The 18,732-nt window shown below is 36.5% G+C and overlaps 2 protein-coding genes across 2 annotated transcripts; both read right to left on the minus strand.

Annotated features, from left to right (window-relative positions):
• Positions 1–895: 895 nt before the first annotated feature.
• Positions 896–1,837, minus strand: LOC124226304 (olfactory receptor 2B6). The gene has a single exon (XM_046639404.1). It carries the CDS (start codon positions 1,835–1,837, stop codon positions 896–898), a length of 942 nt encoding a protein of 313 aa, XP_046495360.1.
• Positions 1,838–17,420: 15,583 nt separating this feature from the next.
• Positions 17,421–18,359, minus strand: LOC124226308 (putative olfactory receptor 2W6). The gene has a single exon (XM_046639407.1). The coding sequence runs from the start codon at positions 18,357–18,359 to the stop codon at positions 17,421–17,423; it is 939 nt and encodes a 312-aa protein (XP_046495363.1).
• Between the last annotated feature and the right edge of the window lie 373 nt (positions 18,360–18,732).

Raw genomic sequence — 18,732 nt, forward strand, 5'->3', positions numbered from 1 at the left:
TTAGCTCAGGGCCAATCTTCCTCACAAAATAAATAAACAAATAAATAAAAACAAAAATGAATGGTAAAATATATGGTACAGTCTTTCTTTCAAAGAGACTAAAATGTAATGAGACTATTGCTGTGCAAAAAACTGGTATGACAGAAGAAGTCACTGAAAATCATTATATCATGTGCTATTTTAAAATCTAGACTGCAGGTGTTTTAGGGTTTAAGAGAATAGTGATAGTATTAATAATTGGGAGAACCATGAAAAAAATTTCAAGGAAGTGAAAATTCGCTGGGCCTGAAAAACACCTAGGATTTGATCTAAAAGGAAATGAAAAGGGGATGCTTCCCATTAGGAGGAAAACATGCATATAGAAACTTGGCAAGAGAACGGAAAATCTGGGTACAATTCTAGAGAAAAAATCATTGTGGTTTTTATTATTAGGCTGACATGGGAATGGTATTGAAAATTTAAAACTAGGGTTGTTAACCTCAGCTCCAAATTAAAAGTGGCTATTTTTCAGTGTTTCAGTAAACCTCCTCCAATCATATGAAAAAATATTTATGTGAGCGTGTGTATGATATTACTGGAGAAAGAATTTCTGGCTTTTATCATATTCTCAGAAATGTCTAAGTTATACCAAATGTACAAATATTGATGTAAAGTTTGAAGATGTTGAAGTTACACAGATTCTGGTGAACTGGAAGACAAGTTCCTGGTACTTGTTCAATGAACGTGTTTAGGCAACAGAAAACTAACATAGCTTTCTGTCAATGAAATTTTATTTGAGGGAGACAATCACAATAGTTCTCTGTAGGAATGAAGAAAATAGGGCAACTTGAAGAGAAGTAAGTTAGTAAGCCAAGTAAACGTTAAGCATTTACAAAACTTATTATTTGCATACTCCTTATTTCTTGATTAAGAAGACTCTTGCAACTAATCTTTTAAAGGCCTCCTTTACCTCTTTGTTCCTAAGCGTATATATAAGGGGGTTCAGCATGGGTGCAATGATTCCATAGAAGAGGGAAACCATCTTTCGCCGGTCTTTGGAGTTAGGTGATGGTGGTTGCAGGTACATGGAGATAGCTGTACCATAAAAAAGTGACACGACAATTAGATGGGAGCCACATGTCCCAAATGCTTTTTGTCTACCTTCAGCAGATTGGATTCTCAACACTGCTTGGGCAATAAAAGCATATGATATAAGAATGAGTGTCAGAGGTATTAGATGGAATACCACACTTACAAAGAATAGTTCAGCCTCATTTGCTGTTGTGTCAACACAGGATAACTTGAGCAGAGCAGGGACTTCACAGAGAAAGTGATCAACTACACGGGAGCCACAGAGTGGCAGCTGGAGAGTCAGGGTAGACAACCACACTGAGTTGCCGAAACCAGTAATCCAGGATGAAGCTGCCAACTGGAGGCAGAGCCTTCGGTGCATGACAACTGAGTAATGGAGAGGACGACAAATAGCTACAAACCTATCAAAGGACATGACGGCCAGCAGAACACATTCAGTGGCCCCCAGGGCAAGAAACATGAAAAGCTGAGCCACACAGCCACCATAACTAATTACCTTCCTGGCGCTGTATAAATTCACCAGCATTTGTGGAACTGTACTCGTGGTGTAGCAAAGATCTAGGAGTGACAGATTGGTAAGAAAAAAATACATGGGAGTATGGAGTTTGGAGTCCAGGCATGACACTAGAATAATGGTCAGGTTTCCGAAGATAGTTATGATGTAAGAAATGAAGAAGACCACAAAGAGTGGAAACTCCAGCCATGGTTGATCTGAGAAACCTAAGAGGATGAACTCCTGTGGGATGCTCTCATTTACCCGGTTCATGATCAATGTTTCAACTCTTCATTTCCTGAAATGTAAAAATTTAGGAAATCAATAAACACACATTTATTGACTATTTTGATTATTTTTAATCACTTTACTACCTGTTTGAAGACATTTACAGAACTGATATTGCTTGTAACGTGAAAGATACTTATTTGGAAATGTTCATAATTACCTAAGTATTCTAACATTTAATCTTTCTATATCTGTATCAGCACTTCAAAAATGAAATCAAAAATTTAAAAAATAAATACCTGATTTAAACAATTTTAATAAAATCTGTTCTTTGATTTGTTTTTTTCATTTGGTTGATCTTCATTTGCACTACTTTCCACCTAGATAGCTATTATTAGGAAGTTTCGGCTACAATCCCTGCCATATTATTTTTTTTCCTAATTTTTCCTCAATGCCAAGGAGATTGTTTTCTCATCTGAAACAATTAAAATGAATTAGACCACCCCCAAAACTATGCAGATAGGTTCTATCAAGCTATCAGACACATTTCAAAGAAACATGTCTTTTGCCTTTTAGGAGTTGGTAGAATCAGAATAAAAAGATGTTATAATGTGGAATTTGGAGCCAGACAAGCCTAGGTTCAAGTCTCTTCTGTATAAATCATTAGTTATATCATACTGGGAATGTTTCTTTCTCTCTATGAACTTTAGGCTCCTCATCTATAAATTAGTATAATAATACCTTTCTGCTGTGGTGGTGTGAATGTGAATGAAAGAAATTGTAGTGATCCAAGGTCTCTGAGATGTTCAGAGAGGAAAATCGCCTATGATTTTTAAACTCGAAATATCCTGGAGTTACAAATGGAAAGTGACTCTGATTTGAAAACTTACCTTCCCATTCCCTCCACAACTCCAAAACTGTCAATCTCAACAATAGAGGTGATAGCAACTATCTGATGTGAATTATAAATGTGATCTTTAATGTAAATTGTCTGGCGTAGTGCCACAAACAATGCAAGTGAGAGTACTATAGTCATGCAGGAACTTGGGCACATTTAGAGCAGCGGCTCTTAAGAGCCCTAGGACTGCTGGGCGTACTAACATAAGTCAAAGCTACCAGCTGAAATTTATCCATCTCAAAGTCGTCTCCCTTACTAACACCACCCTCTATTATTTTATTGTGATTTTGTTAGGATAGAAGTGTGAATTTAAGGATAAGAACATAATTTTTGAATTATTATCAAATGTGTATTTTAATTTTGCTCACGTATTCTTCAGCTCTCAGTACAGAGTGGTAGGGACGATTTTTATAGTCCCTCAAAAAATTCCTGTTGCTATGCAACTGTCAATAAAATGAAGTATGAGATATAGATATAAATTCACATATAGATATGAATGTGCATAAAAGCTGAAATCTTCAAGGAAAAAAACAAGTTTCTGTTCATTTAGCATGCTTCCATGTGTTTTACATAAGGCAATATAATATTGCATATGTCAGTATTCACATATGTGTAAAAATTACCTGGAAGTACGCAGAGGTGTTAAAAGTTGTTACCTCCAGGGAGTGGGAATGGAGAGAGAGTAAATAAGACTTTGATATTTAACTTTACTCCTGCTCATTCTAACTTTCAGTAAACAAGTATTATAATACCTTTTACTAATAAATATTACTGTATATTATATAATAACTTTAAATGTCTTACTCACTTATACTCTGCATTTTACTACAAGGACCAGCATTGCTTTAGACTTTAATACCATAAAAAAACAAATCTTATAAAAATTTAGCCTTTTGTTTCTTAATGGATTCTTAAAACTGAGTGTGAGTTAAGGCTCCACGTGAAGATTTTCTAAAGGGTGGAGTAGGGGGACATTGGGCATCTTACTGGCAAAAAAAAAAAAAAAGCCACAGATTGGAAGAATTCTGAAAAGCTGGACAAATGGAATTAGTAAAGGGAGATTTCACAACTTCAGTTTCCTTGAGTTACTCAATTGTTGAAAAAATGTTCTCAAATTCATATAATTGGGGAGACTGTATGCCCCAGCTTACCAGGGCTGCTGAGCTTACTCCTACGGTCCTGATGTAATTACTAAGAGAACCCTTCCATTCTCAGAAGTGTTCTTGTTTGGATGAGGAGTTATAAGGTCTCCCTAACTGTAATACTGAAGAGTGAAATAATTTCCTAGTTATTCTTCAGGAGGAATCTCATCATTGAGGACATTGAATTTGTTTCTCCTCCAATCTGAGCCAATGGTCTTTCCTTACTGGCTCTAGACCTGGCATTTCTCCCCTTGAACTCAGCCAAAAGACGGCCTCTCCAAGAAGCCCTCACTGGGAGAGCGGGAATTCAATTAACTTTTCACCATTTCATGCTGAGTTTCGGTAATTACAAAAGTAATGAACTTGCTTTTGTTATTATCAACACAATGCATTGGTTGGAGTGCAGTGTCATAGGTTGTGTCTCTTCATGGTCCACAGTAGTGAGAACATGGGGAAGGGGGAAAAGTATCAGTCCTGGAGAAGGCAGGAGGGGATAACAGTGATGGGCCAGAGGGCAAGGCAGGAGAACAAAACTTCTAGGGAGATTGTAGTTCGCCTACTTCTCATATGCTTACTTTCGGGGCAAATTTTCTCCACCTTTCAAACAACCAGTGACTTCAAAATATATCCCCTCTGAAAAAGAGATCTTCCTATTAAAAAGTTGAAATATCATTATGTATTCAGAAGTTCAGTAATTTTTATTGTTATTCTTAATCAGTAACACTAGGTTGGAAGGATTTATTAACAACTGAAACAAACTAGGAAGTCCTTAACTATGTATCTGAAAGCCCAGCAAGTAGGCTAACTGATTATTTACCTGATTACATCTGTGCAGATCGTGGCCGGTCATGGCCGAGGCCTCAAAAAGCCACACAATCTGTATCTCTGCTCCTGAGTAGAATTCTTTGTGCAGCATCTTCAGAGGCCATTTTTCTCATTTTGAGTAACAGCTATTCCCTTGGTCAACGTACGTAGGAACGTCTTTTAACAATGTGAGACACAAAAAGGATCAAAAATAGGTAAGGGAAAGTGAGTATTTTCAAAAGCAGCAGTTGAAAGGAGCTATTTGGACTTTTAGAACTTTCACTATATTTGACTCAGGATATTTCAATTTATATTGCCTAGATAAATAAAATCTATTACACCTCTTTGCCTATATATTGGTTGACATTACATTCTCCAGCCACATACTGGATTTTCTCACTCCATGACTGAGATTCAAGGATTCAGAATGATAAATTTCAACAAAGTCTTGGAAACTTCTTTTTAAGCTTTTACTATGGAAAGAGCATTAAGATAAGAAAGATGACAAGTGTGGTAGTTTTGATCCTGCCACTAAGTCACTGCACAACTGGGAAAGTTTCTCAAAGTCTTTGGAAAGCAATTGAAGCTTCTGTAACACTGGAATTTTCTGTTTTCCATTCAATATAAAAATTGATTGCTTCTAAGTTTTCTCAAATTATCATGCTTCTGTGAATGTATAGAAAGCTTTTATATACTACACTGAGCTCCCATCTTCCTGCTGGCGTATAAGGATAAATAATAGGAGTATTTTATTCACACAACATTGCAATTTGGCTTAGTTAGATGGAAGTTTGTCAATATTTTTTTTCAATTTCATAAAAGATTAATTTGGGCAGAAACCTGAATTAGGAAGCTCAGAGACATTATTTTCGCCAGCTAGCACATCACCGCCTGAAGGTTAGAACCCAAGACTACACTTCTCTAAAATTTTAATTTTAAGTGATATGATAATAAATAGTTCATAAGAAGAGTGCTCAGAATACTCAAATTTCAGTATGTTTTGTATAATTATTTACAGGAAAGTATTCTACATACCTCCATTTCAAGAATTAGAGAGCGGATGATTCGTGTGTCTGTGTGTTTCCAAGAAGTTTTGAATTCTAACAGAACTAATTAGAAGAATGCAGACTCAACCACCTCTTCATAAGCTATTCAATTGTAAAATGGATCTGATGAAGTTTGTTCAACTTCTCCTTGTTCCACACTTTAAGTGGAAAATTCTGAGATCTCCATTCAGGATTAACTCAGAAAATATAAGAATAGGAATAAAATATTGCAGACAACCAGAACATGTTTTTCTGGTATTATATTGGAAAATATTAAGGTATTAACTGTTATTTTCAGAATTCTCCTCACCAGATGTGCAAAATAAATCAGGACAGGGAACTTTCTTTATTAATGTTAGTCTGTGCTCTAGTTTACAAGGAAAAGTAATAATCCTCATGTGATTTGTGTTAATTGACCATGATATCCGATGGGGAGAGAGGAGATCTCTGTGAAGCGATCTTTCATTTTTAGCTTAGATTTACTCCACAATACCATTTCTCTAGAGACCATCTCTTCAAATTTTCTCCAAGACAAAAGACAATGACGATAGGGACTAAAAAACTTTATCAAATAAAGATTAAATTTTGTGTCATCAAACCGAGAGATAGCTTCCTTTTGTAATCTACTAAGTGAGTTCTGTGAAGCCACATAGAAAAGAAAACTGTCCATTTGCTTTGAAATTCTATCTGGGGTCAATTCCTATTCGACAAAACAGACATCTATTTAATTTACCATAGAAATATTTTTATTGCTTTGTTTTATATATCCAAATATTCTATCTTTTTATATATACATTATATATCCAAATATTCATTATGTATCCAAATATTTCTATCTTTTCTCTCACAGATTTTTGCATTTCTAGGCTTAGTTAAGAAGCTCTCCCTCATTTTAATGTAGTTTTCTAGATTTTGGGGGCAAGATTTAAAAAACGATTCATATTTTTCTATAGTCTTTTTCATCCTGGATTTACTTTTATATGTTCTACTACATAGTTCCATATCAATTTTTCAGATGAGTAGACAGAGGAAAGATATATTTATAACAATGGAAAAGGTTAGTATCTATAACATGAAGAGTTTTTAAGAAATCCTAGTAAAAACACAAATAACACAATAGAAAAAAATGCCAAATAATATGAATACACAACTCAGAATAGCAAATCTATATGAGAAAATTTTGAATTCCCAAATAATGAGGTAAATATGTTGAAGTAATGATAATAAGCCACTTGTTGGATTGAAAAAAAAAAACATATAACCAGCTGTAACTCCTATTCCTAACATTGAGGAAGGGAAAAGCCAACTCTCACAAATTATGGGTAGAAATTCAAAGTGTCACTGGAGTTTTAGAAATAAATAGGACAGTTAATCTTGAAAAAAAATATACATCCCTCAACCTAGCAATACCATTCATGGAAATCTATCCCATAGAATAAAATTACCAGTATATAAAGAAATAGGAGCAAGAATTTTTATTGTAGTATTGTTTGTAGTGGCCAAAGATGGAGAAATAATTTACTCCCGCAATAGGGAATTGACTGAGTAATAATTACTGTGATATTGAGATATTGCTGAGAAAATGAAGATGCAAGAAAAGTAAAGTGAACTTAACTACATAAAACAATGACTGATATTCTCTAAATATAATTTTATGCACAATATGCCTCTATGGGATTACATGAGAATGAGAAAAATAAGGAAGGACACTTATTAGATGCTTAACATGGACAATCCAAAGGGGATAAAGTCTGATATTTGTGGAAGGAGAAGGAAAGGTCATCAAGAGGAACAGGAGAAGAAAACATTGACTTAAACCCCCCAAAATAATGTATAATATTCTAAAATTACTCAAACTAATAACAGTTCTTACCTCTGAAAGTATGAGTGGGCATGAGGGTGGGATCAATCAGGGAAAAAATGATGTATGTAACATAAAATTTCCTTTTTTTCACAAGTTCTTGTAATAGGTAATTTAAATAAAATAGTATTTTAAAAAGAAAATAGAAGACTCAGTAAATAAGAAAATAAGTAAATAAGAAAATTTTTGTTTGTAGAATAGACCAAGGTAAACAAACTCAAATTTTTCAGTAGTCCTTAAAGTGAAACATTAAGAAATAATGCCCAGTTATCGAGGGCCAGGAAATAGGAGAGAATCTGCAGAGTTCAATAGTAATAGTAACACTATCCTATCAGTGCTCATCGTCCTCACCAGTACCCTACAAAATATCTACACTTCTATCTTCATTTTGTTGATTTAGAAACTGAGGCTTAGAGAAGTTAAACAAACTCCTAAATTTACAGCCTTCGTTAGAAAACCAGGGATAAACTATGAAATCCACACTCTGGTTCATTTGAATTTAATTTCTCCTCCTTGGCTAGTGCCAACCTCTCCCCTCACTCCTTCTTACCCTCATTTCCCAGAGGGCTACTTATTGGCATAGTTCTCTTTTGTTTTGTAAGGGAAGATCTCCTGGAATGCTATAATTTAGTGTATTAATTTCTGACCATCCTACCAATTATCTTATGTCAGAGTGGAACAGACATGGCCACAGTGAAATTTTAGTGACTAACCTTGTGGGTTGGATCCCTCAGGCTATATCTCAGGAAGAACTTCCTATGTAAGGGAGAACTGAGCACTGAGAGAGACAAACCTCTAATAGTACATTAGGAAGCACTAAGTATTAAATACTGAGAGACTAAGTAAAAATCTGAAGACCTATGGGTCAGAGACATTTTCAAACTTAGAGATAATAAAGTCACAACTCATTGCCAAGTAGATATGGAATCTGAAGAACAGCATCGTAGAGAAAAACAAGGGAGGGTCTTGGGCTACTGCCACAAATGTTGATGGGTATTTATGTTTGGATTAATGGTGGCTGAGAACATTGTGTGTGGATGGCAAGGACCAGTTTAAAGTGTAAATGCAAGTAGGATATCCGAACTTCTTTCTCAGTTCCTATTTCCCTTTTCAAGATGGAAAGGTCTAGGCTATCATTGGGTTCAGCATGTAAAGGCTCAGATTAAACTTGAAATATCCTGGGATTAGATGGGCTCCTGTGAACTGCTATTATGACTCAAACAAATCTTAATTACTGCCCCAGGTGTTAGAGTTGACATGGTTCTGGAAAGATTTGGGCATTTTCATACATGTAATCCTGGCATCTTATCCCAGGAAGTTAGGTACACATTAGGTTAAGGGCGCAGCCTAGATAGGCATCCAAAAAGTAGGAATTCAAGAATGGAGGCTAGATACAAATGCACAGAAAAATTTGTAAATGGTATGAGATTGAGAACCTTACAGAGTTTGATGGCCCCAGAAATAGTGTTCTAGTTTGTGGCAGCAAAGGAATGTGTGAGTGTATTAGGAGGAGAGCTGAAGAAATCCTTCACAATATTTATCTCATTCCAATGCCTGAATTTTGTTAGAAGATGCTTTATACTTTTTTCTTTGCACTGGATGCTCAGCAGAAATTATTGAGTGGAAAGAGGCTCTTCCATGTATATAATGATGAATGCTCTGTGGAAAGGAAAAATAGTGAGCGAGAAAACCCATATTTATATAAAATTTTGGGTTTTTTAGACATTTGCTGAATATTAGAAGCAAATTCTGTGGTAATAACGTAGAAAATCTGAGACAAAGGTCTGTGGAAGATCTGAGACAAAGTTGTCTGGAGTAGGGGTATAGATGGCCACATAAAAGTTGTGTTTTCTGTAAGAGAATTTCTATAAATGCAGAAAAGACTGGAGATGATGGCTCACATAAAGAAAAATGAGGGTGATGTGGGGAGATGCTGAAATTCTACTAAAGTTATAAAGACAACCCATACTGGAACCCATAAGAGAGGTGATTTTAAAGCAGTGAATACTGAGTTCACCTGGTATGAATAGTACTAATTAACCAAAGGCAACAATGAAGTTTCTTTCAAAAAAGGGCAGTCTAAAGAGTGATTCCCTCACTTTTTCCTGATGCTGCAACTAACAGAAAGGAGTCATTTTTGATACAAAGATGAAAGTGCTCTTTTGAGGTTACCTTTTGAAAACAACTCCAGTAGTAAAGCAGGTCATTTTTATTGTCACAAAATCTTTATAAAATCATCTTTACATTTCATTTTTTGTTTGTTGCTGGTGTAAATACGATTGATTTTTATGTATTCTTCATTTTTCCAATGACCTTGATAACCTCTCTTAACTATTCATAGTTTCTGTGTAGCCTCTTTTGCATTTTCAAACATGTCATTCCCAAATAAGGCCAATTACATTCCTTTTTTTTCCAATTTCTTATGCATTTATATATTTTTCTTGTCTTATTGCACCAGCTAGGACCATCAATATAATGCTGAAAAGTGGTGTAAGTGAGCATCCTTGTCTCATTCAGCATTTCACCACTGTGTATGATGCTTGCTGGAGGTTTCTTGTAGATATTCTTTTTCAGCTTAAGGAAATTTCACTCTATTCTTAGTTTGCTAAGATTTTAAAAAATGAATGGGGGTTGAATTTTATCAAATGTTTTGATTGAATTTATAGAGACTTTTTCCCAATTTAAGAAAAATTTGATAAATAACACTAATTGATTTTCAAATGTTGCACTGCTCTATTCCTGTGATAAAGTCCACCTGGTTACAAACTCTGGTACTTTCTATAGAATGCTAAATTAAATTTGCTCATAATTGTTTAGGATTTTTATATCTGTTTTCATGGGTGATTGGTCTCTAGGTTTCCTTTCTTGTAATGTCCTTGTCAGATTTGGTATCCAAATTATGGTGGCCTTATAAAACCACTCATGAAATTGTATGAGTTTGATTTTCAGAGCAACTGTGTAAGAAGTAATCACAAAATCCCTGGGCTGCACAAAAAAACACTTATTTTTGCTTATTAGTTTCTGGGTCAGCTTGGTAGTTCTGGTTCCTCAGATCTCATTCCTTTCTGTGGACTGTCTACGGACAGTGAAGTTTGACATGATAATTTTGGTGATCTTGTCTGAAGCCTCAGCTGAGAAAACTTGACCAACCTAGCTCTATTCCATATGTCTCATTCTCCAGCTTGCTATTCTGAGCATGTTCTTAAGGTTAAGTCAGAGAAGCATGAAAGAGAGTTGAAAACATGCAGAGCCTCTGGCATATTCTGTTGACCAAAGCAAATCACAAGACCAATCCAGATTCAAGAGGTCAGGAAATAGACTTCACCTCTTGATGGGAGGAGCTACAAAGTCACATTGCAAATGGCATGAATACAGAGAGGGGTGCAGAACTGGAGAGATTTTGGCAATCAATCTATCACAGTCCACAGTCTTTCCGTACAATATATATAACTACTTTCTTCCAGGATCGCCAAAAATCTGTCCAATCATGGCATCATGCTCAAAGGCCAGGATCCCAGGATCTATAAGAGGTTTAGATGCAGCTCCTCTTAATCTGTAGACCTACTATAATAAAAACCATGGTGCTCCACCCAGATAACTTCTTCAGATAACCACTTTTCTTCTCCAAAGTGTTGGAAATACTGGCTACTGACGAATCACATCACTAGGATTTCTTTGTTCACGAGGAAATGCCTTGACCAAGGTTATGCCTCCTCTCAACTTTACAAAGGCCTGTTCTCCTTTGCCTCTACTGGGAAAATCCTAAAGGCCATTCCAGCTCCAGAACTCCCCAAAAGACTGTCTGAGTTTCAGCCTTAGCTGTAACTGCATTTAGGATTTACCAATAATATGGAAGCTTGCCATCTCTGAGTGGGTCCCAGAGCATGACAGGGCTCTGCAGTAAGTCCAAACTGCAGCACAGGCATAGTATCCCACGATCTTAGAAGGAGCCATGTGAAATCTCAGGTAAGTCCCAGTAAAAGAGTCGCAGTGCAGCCCTCTAGGGTCTTAAAGCCATCTGCACTAGAAAACCATATGCTCTTCTAAAATCAGCTTTACAGTATTAATGTCTGGTAGGGACAGTGCTCCTTCATAGTTTTAATTTTTCAGTGTCTTCCTAGCTTTTCTTGCATTTTTATTTTTCCATATGAACTTAGTGTCAATTTGTTTCAGGCTAATGCTAATGTTCTTTCTTTAGCTCTACCATATTTTATATATTACAATAATGCAACAAACACTTAGTGCTTACTACATGCCAAGAACTGTTCTAAGTGCTTCCATGCATTAAATCATTTAAATATAAAAATAGCCCTTTGAGAATGGCAATATTATTATCCATATTATATAAGTGAAGAAACTGAGATACAGAGACGTTAAATTCAAGGTGGAGATGGGATTCCATTCATTCGAGGAAGTCCTCGTTATTAAACACTTGGCCCTTCTCTCTGTGGAATCCACATAACCTCAAAATTAACTTTATCCTGACACACGTATATCAGATTTTGGGGAAGACAGAGTGTCTTGGAGCAGCATATATTTTATTGAGACTTTGTGTATGTGATTCTCCAGATAGGGACTATCTGAGTATCGATAGGCTGGAGCTGCATGTGATACCACAGCAAAGGGCCAGGGGAAAAGTGCGTCGTAGTTAGTGAAAATCTCCTAGGATAAACTTCAGAAATTGACATCTTGTGACGCGAGTCTTGATTGCTTATTATTGGACATGGGCTATTATGATGATACAAGAGGAATTAACTAGGGGGAGCTTATGAAAGCAATATACCATGCTAAGAGGAGTTTGCAAATCTTTCTCCTAGGATTGCATGTCCCATGATTCATGACCGGCACGAAGCTCTACATTCTTTTGCGTCTTTAAGCTAATCTCCACTCCACTCCTATAGAGGGCTACAGCTGAATGAGAAGGGGTTCATGATGTGCTGTGAGGGTTAATTCCAGCATATCTGGAAATAAGAGATATACCTGCCTGGCACTGACCCTAGTCAAGGCAGGAAACATGCTGATTAAGAATGTTGCTGTATAACTGTTGGTGCAAGGAGTTTTAGGAAGGTTTTTACCAGCTTGTCAACATTGTTTATTGATAAGAATGAGATGGATGATTTGCACCTGGTCTCAGTGAAACCTCTGAAGGACTCCATTGTTGGATGTGGTTATTTAGCAAGAAGATGTCTATGTGACCAGCAGAGTATAAGAAGCCCCATCTGAGACTACTTTTGGGGCTCTCTGTTTTCAAGGAGTTCCAGGCATATATGGGTAGTTTCTAATGTGAAACAGAAAGTGCATCCATACAGTTCTTACAGAGAAAGGAAAATTAGACCTCACGCCTGGCTTCTCCAAACCTCTTGTTAGGAAGCAGCCTGTATCTGTGATGCATATCCTTACTTTAATGCTGTTGCTTTTTTGTTTGCTTTCCTAAAATAAACTGTAGATTCTTACGCATTATTTTGGGTCCCGTGAGTCTTCTTTAGCAATGGAACCCTGTCTAACTGCCATTGTTAGTGCACATGACGGTGGTTTTAAAATGGAAAATAGAGGAATTTTCAGAAATGGCTTAATATGGGAAGCCTTCTTGTAGAAGTGAATTTTCAACTGACCATTTAAAAGGTGATATTTATTCAGAAAACACTTAGAGGGTATTTGTGACATACTGAAAGCCTGCCATGTATTTTCACATATTCCATATAATTTAATATATAGGAGAAAAGTAACAGCAAGAGAGAGCTAGGAAAAGCAGGAAAGAATATTTCAGCTAAAATGCTAAACAAATACTAAGATAAATAGGCAGCAAATACTTGTCTTAAATCAAAGAAAGAAAGATTAAATTGTAACATCAGGTCCCAATTAAATTAAATATTCATTTCGAGCCAGATCTGAGGACTAGCCCAGGGCCTTCCCTAAGGAAGATATCAAAGAAGTGGGGGGTACAGAGCCGTTATATACCGTCTTGGAACAAAAAGCATACATTGCATATGACAAGAATGTCCCCTTTACAATTGTCATAAGATGCTTAGCTGGCATAGCAGATCAGTGGTCACCAGGTCAGTGGTCACAAGGTGAGCACAGCAGGTCGGTAATTAATACTTAGTTCCCAGGAAGAGATGCTTATCCTTAAAGAAAGGCCGATATGGGGAGAAGTTACATCCCAATCTTTAAAGGCATGATTCTCGTCTTTGGGACATTGTAAATATTTAAAGTAGACATACAGTGCATGCTCAACAAGCCAAATCAGACCCTTCTGGAAAAACACAATCATGCCAAATTAGTTTTAACCCAAATGGCTTCCTAATACACTTCAATATATCATATTGCTTTTTATTTATTTATCACTTTCAAGTATTTAAATAGTAGTTTGTTTCTTCCATTGCTTCAACTGTATTTGAATTTTTAATAATAAAATTGTCACGCCTTCTTTCTATTTCACAGTGAAAAGAATAGCAGTGAGAAAAGAACTTGCACAAGCTCCCATGCTCAAAGCTACCTGACTATGAGCATCTGTGCTCACACACTTTGCCTTCTCTCTTAACTGTTAGGAACTCTTCCTCCTGTTTAAAACCAAACTATCCCCTCACGAACTGGATCCTATTTCTTCTCGTCTTCTCAAGATCATCACTGTTGCAATTTTCTTCTCTCTCTCCTGCATTTTCATTTTACTGCTGTATCATTCCCTTCCCTCCAGTTTATCAACATGTTCTAATTTCTCTCAACTCAAAAATAATTCTCTTTTGATCTTCCATCCCCTTACTATTAACATCCATTTCTCTACTTCCCTTTAGAGTTAGACTCCTCAGAAGGTTTGATTTTATTCACTACCTCCATTTCAGATCCACTTTTCGTCTCTTGTATATACTCCAATCAGGATTTTATTCTATCACTCTACTTGAAACAGCTCTTTGCAGGTTTGCTGGTGAGACCCACATTACTAGATCTACTGGTCAATTTTCATTCCTAATCTCACTTGAACTATTAACAGCATTTTAGGCACTTGATCACTTATTCTTTCTGGAAACACTGTCTACTCTTTCCTTCCAGGAAAACCCATGCTTTTAATTTTCCTCCTACTCACTGAACACTTGTCAATCCCTTTCTATTGTTCCTCCTCATCCTCCTGACCTAAATATTGTGCTTACTACGCCCTCTGCTGGGAGCTCTCTTCTCTCGGGTATCCGCATTGCTTGCTTCCTTATCTCCATCAGGTCTTTGCTTGAACATATTTTCCAAGCTCTTCCTTGACCCTCTCCATTTAAAATCACAGGCCTCCTGTATTTCCTAGCACCCAGCCCTATTATACTCATCTTCACACACTTATGAATGTTACTATCGTAAGTTTGCTTTTTTTATTAGTCTATTTTCTCTCTTATCCACCAGAATGCAAGCTCAATGCAGTAGGCATTTTTTGTGTATTTTGTTCCAATACCCAGAACAATGCCTGGCACTATATATATTTGCTGGATGAGTGAATGAGGAGGAAAAGTGTGAACATAGTCAAAATATAAAATAGGTTAAAGTTGTCTTCAGGGTCTTTGTACCACTTGTCAAGACAGCAAGATGGAAAATGATCTGATAATCTGATTAATAAGCATTTATTGAGATATCTTCTCATAGCTCTTAATTTAAAATCACAATGAGTATAAACACACACAAGCATATATGTAATATTTATTTCTCCTGGAGGAAGTTTAAGCACCGTGGCTAAGAGATACACAACTGTGCACAGTGGGTTGAAATCCTGATGCTCATTTCTACCTAAACATCCATCTGTTCTGTCTGTGTAAAAGATCATTCTGTAAGGATCAGGCATTTATTGATGAAATGAAGAAACTATAGAGGATAAAAATGAAATGTTTCTGCTTTTTTTATTATGGAGAATAGTCTATTATTCCCAGAAGATGGTAGAACAGTTAGAATATATTTGATTCTTCCTACTTTATATATAAGTAAGTAAACTTTATAGACTACTTTGTAAATTAAGTAAAAGGTCATGCTGGGCCATCATCATGTTATTAAGGACATAGTGACCTTTTTTCCCTTAAGATCTGATATTCATCATTCCCTATCACCTATAATAGTGGTTCTAAATTTTTTAGAGAAGAGTGTGATGAAACTTATCCTTTGTGGGGGAAAAAGGGAAATTTTGAAGAGAATTAGTCAGGAGTTCCATAGGGAGTTTCCAGAATGGATATATCTATGGAAACTTATACTCTATCTGCTGATCTCCTGCTCCCAGTCCAAGATATTATTAATTCTAAAGTAATGCATCTAAGCAGCACAGAGATGAGATAAAAATTATTGTAATCATTGTTCAATAGAGATTGATTCTAAAAGTATTTTTCATTTATTTAGAAATGTATAGTACGTTTTTATGCCAGTAAGACACATAGTATAAGTTGTTTTTCCAGAAGAGATGAGAAATGCCAAGTCTTCAAATTCTGTGCATTGGCTGCATTAATAATGCCCTTAATAAACATCATCATGGCTCAGCATCATCTTTTACTTAGCTTATAAAGTAAGAAGAATCAACTATATTCTAATTTTTCTACCTTCTTATGGAAATAGTTAAAACTAAATTAAAAACCCATTCTTTCCAGCCCTAACTAAACTAAAATAAAATCTAATCTATCTGGACAAAGTATAAGAGTTAGTGCTCAAAAATGGGAAAATATGCACATTGTGCATATTTATTAAGTATTTGGTATTTTTTCTGTGGCCTTTAGATTCACCTTAACTTTCTTAAAGATTTTTAGGGGTTTAAATGAGAAATTGCTAAACCCATCCTTTATCCAGCTCCTAAAGATACCACTGGCAATACTTCCAAATTTTTGAATCCTTATTCACTTGCAGAAATTCTAGCACATTATATGTTTTCCTAGGTTATGAGATGGGATTCACCCAATTAATAATATTTCAGGTCTTAAGAAACATGCCTGCCTTTAAGATTCCTTCATTTGATACAAATCATTCTAATCAATTTCCGTTATAACTGGTGAGGTACTGCAGTCATTAACGTAAACGTGAAGAAATGAACATCCAGAGAACACCCAAGCATAAAGATTCCAACAGTTCCCCAGAGGTCATCTCATTCTTCTCTGCCTCTATCCAAGTTTATCCTTATAACATGTGGGAAAAGTGGAGACTCATAATCTTTAAACATTTTGAGCAAAAACATCCTTTAGCCTTCTTTTGTCTTTAATAAAGTATTAACAATTATTGAATATGAACTAGAAATTCTTCCTTCTATATAAAGCAAATACCTCATGGTCGTGCTTTATATCTTTTCCTCTCTACTTTCTATTGCCTCAGATAGCCAAATATAAATATCATTAAACTTAATTATATAAATGATGCAAAATATGCAGGATCCATATATAAGTTATAGTATTAGAGGTACTAAGCGCTAGATAATTGAACAATTTATTTTGCCTCTCATTCAGGCATTTGGCACTATAAAGGCACATTTGACCTTTCTAGGAAAAATAAGTATTTTTTTTTTTTTTGCTACTTCTAAGTTCATTCTTTTCATATATGTTGAGGATGTACTAAGTACAAATCATTAAGATAGAAGCTGGCATATACAAAAGTGCCTGGTGTCTACCTTCATGGCTGGTATTTTGCAAGCATAGGTCACTTTTGGTCTTGGATTGGAGCCCTCCTAGTGATGAATACTTGACTTCGAGGGACTTGAGAGGAGTACAAGTGATTGCCAACTCAGGAATATTGCATTTTCTCAACCTAGCTAAACCACTGAATTCCTCATTAAGTGCTTTATCAGTCTTTAATGCCAGAATGTTCCTTTATTGGCTGGGTATAACAACATACATAGAAGATGGGTCAAAAGACAATCCTAAAATTTGATCACTTTCTACTAAGCTTCTGCACTCCCCTTCCCTAGCACCTTCTTCATGGCCTCTTTAACATCTTTGTTTCTCAGTGTATAGATCAGGGGGTTGACACTGGGAGTGACAATTGTGTAGAAAAGAGTAAAGAACTTGCCCTGATCCTGGGAATAAGTGTTTGCCGGCTGGAGGTACATGTATATGATGGTACCATAGAAGAGCGAGACAACAATTAAGTGGGAGCTACAGGTGTTGAAGGCTTTTTTTCGCCCGGCAGCTGACTTGATCCTAAAGACTGCTCCTGCAATATAACCATAAGAGATGAGGATGAGGAAGAGTGGTGCCAGGATGATAAAGATTGCCAAGGCAAATGCCAGTGCCTGAAGGGTCATGGTATCTACACAAGCCATGCCAATTAGTGCTGGCATCTCACAGAGAAAGTGGTCCACTCGCATATGCCCACAGCGGGGTAGCATCAATGTCTGGGGTGCCATTATGAGAGAATTGCTGAAGCCACTCAGCCATGCCACTGAAGCCAGCTGCCCACAGAGACGTGGGTGCATGATGACAGTGTAGTGCAGGGGTTTGCAGACTGCAGCATAGCGGTCATATGCCATGACAGCCAGGAGGACACACTCCACCCCTCCCAGAGCCAGGACAAAGTAGAGCTGGATGGCACAACCCAGATAGCTGATGGTCTTATCTGGACCCCAAAGGTTGTAGAGCATCTGAGGGATGGAGCCTGTGGTGAAACACATGTCTAGAAATGAGAGATTGGCCAAAAAGAAATACATTGGTGTGTGCAGCCGGGAATCCAGAGCAGAAAGCAAGATGATGGTCATGTTGCCAAGAAGAGTCAGCAGATAAAAAGTGAGGACAACCACAAAGAGGATCAGCTCTAGGTGGGGACGGTCAGAGAAGCCGACCAGGAAGAAGCCTTCAAAAGAACTTGTGTTGTCCTTTTCCATCACCTGTGACCACGTATTACCTGTTAGGAGAAAGATGAGTATCTGTGAAGAACACAGACATATTCCCTCAAAATGGAATGACTGGTAAAATGGTAGAACAGAAACTTCCTTGGAAATGCTGGATGCTTAACCCAGAATTTCAATAGCTATTAATGAAGTCAATATTTGGTCTGAAGAGCACAGTATGCAGTGGCTTTTCAGGCTCCTGGCTGTGCCTATTTACCAACATTTTGAATCATTCTTTTCAGTTTGGCAGGGTGTAAAAAGTTACTTTCAAAAGCTGATAATCTTACAAGGGAATAAACACTCAAAATTATCCACTTTTTTTTATGGGGAAGCGTCAAATTCTAGTCATATGTAACCTGTGGATGGA

The sequence above is a fragment of the Equus quagga genome, chromosome 15, assembly GCF_021613505.1.
Source record: "Equus quagga isolate Etosha38 chromosome 15, UCLA_HA_Equagga_1.0, whole genome shotgun sequence".
NCBI lineage: Eukaryota > Metazoa > Chordata > Mammalia > Perissodactyla > Equidae > Equus > Equus quagga.

Bases quoted from the DNA above. Each gene is read 5' to 3' on its own strand.
- LOC124226304 (XM_046639404.1), bottom strand. From the start codon at position 1,837: ATGAACCGGGTAAATGAGAGCATCCCACAGGAGTTCATCCTCTTAGGT.
- LOC124226308 (XM_046639407.1), bottom strand. From the start codon at position 18,359: ATGGAAAAGGACAACACAAGTTCTTTTGAAGGCTTCTTCCTGGTCGGC.